General features: G+C 41.7%; 1 protein-coding gene across 6 annotated transcripts in view; it reads left to right on the top strand.

Moving 5' to 3' along the window:
- The first annotated feature begins 60 nt into the window (after positions 1 to 60).
- Positions 61 to 4,964, top strand: part of LOC105463739 (VPS37A subunit of ESCRT-I) — a 53,482-nt gene continuing 48,578 nt past the window's right edge. For 2 of the 6 annotated variants that reach the window (XM_011711010.3, XM_071068588.1), the window contains exon 1: positions 62 to 493. In XM_011711010.3, the coding sequence (XP_011709312.1) occupies positions 369 to 493 (125 nt within the window). In that variant the 5' untranslated portion in view covers positions 62 to 368. Of the gene's footprint in view, positions 494 to 612; positions 1,109 to 4,964 lie in introns of those variants that run through there. The other 4 variants (XR_976488.3, XM_011711009.3, XM_011711011.3 and 1 more) reach the window with 4 other exon arrangements.

Raw genomic sequence — 4,964 nt, 5'->3', positions numbered from 1 at the left:
GTCCTGGCGGGGGCGCTAGATGATGACGCGACACGCAGAGGGGGCGGAGCACGCAGCTGACGGCGGGGTGGGTTGTGGAGCGCTGAGTGGCCAGGCTGCCTGACTGGCCGGCTTGGGCGTCTGGGCCGTGAAGGTGGGACCGCCGGTTGTGGGCGGCAAGTTCCCCTCTCCAGCCTTCCGCCGTTTGTAGCATGTCCCCCAGAACCCGGGGAGCGCAGGTAGGACTGGCTTAGAGAAGACGCGGTCCCTAGCGCTTGGACCACGGACGTGCCACCCCGCTCCTCTGTCGCTGGAGAACCGCCGGGCCGAGCCGCTGGGAGAAGCAGGCCAGAGCCTTCCAGGGCCTCCGGCCCGGGGACCCGAGGAGAATGAGCTGGCTCTTTCCCCTGAGCAAGAGCGCCTCCTCGTCCGCAGCTGGGTCCCCCGGTGGCCTCACCAGCCTCCAGCAGCAGAAACAGCGCCTGATCGAGTCCCTCCGGAACTCACACTCCAGGTGACTGGTCGCTGCCTCTCCACCGGAGGAAAAAGTAGGGTGGGAGGGCGGGCTTGTCCTAACCACCTCGCAGCGCCTTAGGTCTGCTCCCCACCGGCTCCTCATGTGGTTTACCTCCCTTGGTTCTGGGTCTCACGTTTGCTCTGCCACTCCTGCCCCCTTTTACTGTTTTCCTCCGGACCCTCCCTGCCTCCCGCCGCACCACTGCTCAGCGCTTCTAACTCGGATTTCTTCATCCCTCCTGACACATCGGTGCTGACTGTAATCTCTCTGATAGTCTATTTCCAGTATCCCTGCTGCCCCGGCTTCCCCACTAATCTTTCCTGTTGCCCACCTGATTGCCGCGTCGGCAGAATTGTTAAAATACGATTGTGAAGAGTAATCTCCAGGTTTCACAAAGAATGGGAAATAGAACTCTTGCAACATCAAAGGAAAGGGAAGCCAGAGTTTTCTTCAGTGAATACTTCTCGTCTGAGAGTCACGTATCACGTAGTCAGTCTTCTTGAGTCTCTTAAGATTTACCCAGTTCCAGCAGCCTCTCCCCATCTCACAGCTGCCGGTGCCTGTACATTTCTCACTTCTTTCATAGTGCAGTCCCCACGCTCAAGAATTACCGTATGTTCGTCTTGATTGTTCTGTTGTCTTCCTATGAGTTTTTCATTTTATCGTGGTCAGTTTAGAAATGTTTTTACAATTCATATTATTTCAACTCTTACTGTATATTGGTTTGCTGCAGCCTTTTACATTGCCTATGTCTATGGCCTCTAATGGTTTTAAAAAATGAGAACTACTTCTTTATATGCATTTTGCAAGTATATTTACTGAACAGTTTCACACTGTTTTAAATAAAGATTTAAATAAAGATTTAAAACTTAACATTGTTAAGTGTTAACATTGTTAAGTCCCTAACCCTTTTTTTTTTTTTTTTTTGAGGGTGGAGGGACGGGACGGACTCTCGTTCTGTTGCCCAGGCTGGAGTGCAGTGGTGTGATCTCGGCTCACTGCAACCTCCGTTTCCTGGGTTCAAGCAGCCCTCCTGCCTCAGCCCCCGGAGTAGCTGGGGTTTCAGGTGCACACCACCATGCCCCGCTAATTTTTTGTATTTTTAGTAGAGACGGGGTTTCACCATGTTAGTCAGGCTGGTCTCGACCTCCTGACGACCTCAGGTTATCCACCCGCTTCGGCCTCCCAAAGGGATGGAATTACAGGAATGAGCCCCCTCATCGGGCCCCTAACGCTTTTGAAAACATTATTTTCGTAGTTAAAAAATATATATCCTGAGATAATAAAATCGAATAATTCCTATCTAAAATGGAATACTTTTAAATTAGATGGTCTTGTTAATAGAAAAATTCACTGCAAAATCAGTTTGACTGAAATAAGGCCTGATGCTGACTGAACTTTAGGTGTTTATTGGTTCCTTGTCTCAATTGTTGTTTATTCAGAACTTTCAAAAGGTGAAATTTTATGCTATTTAATAGAAAAGAATGGCAGACTATTATTGGTGGCTTTCGTATTGGAAAATTAACTTCACAAAGTTCTTACAAGTCAGTCTTACTCCAAGTCATATTCTGCACTGACCTTTAAGAGCTACTCTCACAAGGTATGCCTATAAAATAAGGTGACTCATTTTTGACATGTTTGTTCCCCTAGAAGTTGTTACCTTGATAAACTATGTATATGCTATACCAGTCCTGCTATGGCAGAATGACTTTTTTAGAATCACACTTTTGGAATTAATTGGTTTTAAACCTTAGTATGTAGTATTATGTTAAATATTTTCATTGCTGACTAATTTTTTTCTTCGAGGTTGGAGTTTAATTTTTTAAATACTCCAGAGTCTCTTGCTGCTAAGGCTGGTAAGTAAGGGAAGTAATTGATCTGAAATTTATAATTTTGGCCTCCCAAATAAAGTGAGATTCTATAGCAGGAATTGTTAATTAAAAAGTTCTGAAATTGACTTAAGAGGATCAGTAAATACCCTGAATTGGATACAGATTCATTTTGTGTATTATTTTTTGAACCAGAAATTATGAACATATGATTGGATATGGTTACATTAGATAATGTAATATATTTTGTAGTGTTACGAACAAATAACTTTATTGTTTTAAGTTCTTCTATAAAAACACTGGAAGTTTTATTTAATTGAGATGTTTCACATTTACAGATTATACTTGAGTAACTCTGGAGACGTTTAAGTAGGTCATATGCTTCCAGTTTTCAAAGAATGGCCCAATCCTGGAAAATGCCATTCACCTATTCTTGTTAGTCCACCCTTTTAAATAATGACATATATTTTTAAGCTAGGAGGTAAAAAATAATCTATCTGTATGGAATCTGATGTTAAAGATGGAAAAGGTGTGATAACTTTCCTCATCAGTCATAAGGGGCACAGCTGACACTCCTATAACAAAAGACAGGTTAACAAGATAAAAGCATAACAGATTTATTTAATCAAAGTTTTACCCTCCATGGGAGCCTTCAGAAATGAAGTCCCAAAGACCCAAGGAAAACTGTCTATATTTGTGATTAGGTTCAATGAAGAATGGACAGCCTTGTAGAAATGTGATTGGACAAAAAGAGTATGGTAATGGTAATAGCTAAGTGGGGAAAACCCAGCAAGGCCTGTTTGTTCAGATTTTTCTTGGCTTCTCTGTATAACCTCCTCCTCTAGTGTACCAGCCTGGAGTCCTATGGAATGAGGGTCTTCAGGGCGGAAGGGAAAGGGACCTTTCTAGATTTATGTCTCTTTGTAGGGAAGAAAGGTTCTAGTTTGTAACATACTGCCCAGGGGAAAAGGAATTCTCGTTTCTATGACTTCTTCAAGGGAGAAAGAGGAGCAGGAGGTGGTCAGACCAGAGAGCTTTACTTCTGAGGTCCTCCAGACTCTTTTAATTCAAAGTAATCAGCCTGCCAAAGTGCGATATTTTGGGGTATTGTATTCTGAGCCCCAATACTGGCAATATGTTGCCTGATTTACCTAAATTAGTGGTACAACTTACACTGAAAAGATTTTTGTGCAGACACTGATTGGTTATTCTAGAGGTGTGGTGTGTAAAAGTTGGAAATTTCCAGTGTTTTTTTTTTTTTTTAATAGTGCAAAAACTTGTTACATGAGGAATATCAATATCTTAAGGTGTGGTGTGTAAAAGTTGAAGGAGTTTCCAGTGGTTTTTTTTTTTTTTTTTTTATCAACAGTACAAAAACTTGTTACATGAGGAATATCAATATCTTAAGGTGTGGTGTGTAAAAGTTGAAGGAGTTTCCAGTGGGTTTTTTTTTTTTTTATCAACAGTACAAAAACTTGTTACATGAGGAATATCAATATCTTGTTACATGCTGCCCACCTCCCTCATGTTTCATTTTATGTCTCTTCTCCAAATGTAAGGACATTAGATAAATATCTTTTTTTGGCAATGAAAGTATGTTTTCTTCTGCTCTACTGAGTAACCTTTCTTTACGCCATTCTCATCTCCCTTCCAACTCTTACCATTTTTAACCCCTTATAATTCTGAAAATTTCATTTCAGCAGTCTTTTTAAGTCCCTTTCTCTAATGATTGTGAACTTTTTAGTTGCCTTAAATTCTTATCTCCTCATCTTCCTCAGCCCTCTATAAAAAAATAGGTGAATTCTATGTAAATTTCTTCGTCTAAGTCTCACCAATATGCAGGGCAAATGAGATAACTGTCGTAGGTGACAAAAAAAGTGTTTAACCAAAGTGTTTAAGTCAGCTGTGAAAACAGAAACTAGAAATTATGTAGGCTGGGCTCAAGTAACATGTTCTCTCTTCTGAGTAACAGTTATCACAGTATTAGGTTTATCACCAAAATTCCTGACTTTATGGACAGGAGTAGAACTAATTCTTCTGTTTCTTATATTTCCCAAGGAAGCTGACTTTATGGACACTGTTGGTTTTTCCCTTTGTAGGGCCCATACTTTGTGAAGGCTGGGATCTTTCAACCCAGCCTCCACTGGAGGTGAATAAGGATCATTTCCACCAATAATGGTGGTCTCATCACCCTTCCCCCCAAGTTACTGTGGAAGCGGGACTCTTGGTCAGTGGGAGTTGGAGGCGAAGTCTGCTGGGGAGCTGCTCAAAATGTTTTCTCAGTAATAGTAAGAAATGTCTGGGAGGAAGAAAATGTCTCATGTTTTGGATATTGTTACATGAAACAACCCTGATCCTCCAATTCCTATCTGTAAGATCAAGAATTGTGATTGCTGTCATGCAGGATTTTTGATAACTAATATATGTAAGACATTTGGAAGAGTATCCAACACGTAGTAGGCATATGACAAATTACATTCCTTCTTTCCACTGCATAGAATCAGTGTGCTTGAAATATTTGCCTCTTAGCCTATAAGCTTCTAGCCAGCATATTGTTTATGGATCTCTCATAAGCCTACCTACAACTCATTTGTCTCTGGCAGGACTACTTCTGACTTTCCATTTAGAAAGCAAGTCCA

Source organism: Macaca nemestrina, chromosome 8, assembly GCF_043159975.1.
Source record: "Macaca nemestrina isolate mMacNem1 chromosome 8, mMacNem.hap1, whole genome shotgun sequence".
NCBI classification, from domain to species: domain Eukaryota; kingdom Metazoa; phylum Chordata; class Mammalia; order Primates; family Cercopithecidae; genus Macaca; species Macaca nemestrina.
This window is presented reverse-complemented; position numbering and strand designations above follow the sequence as displayed.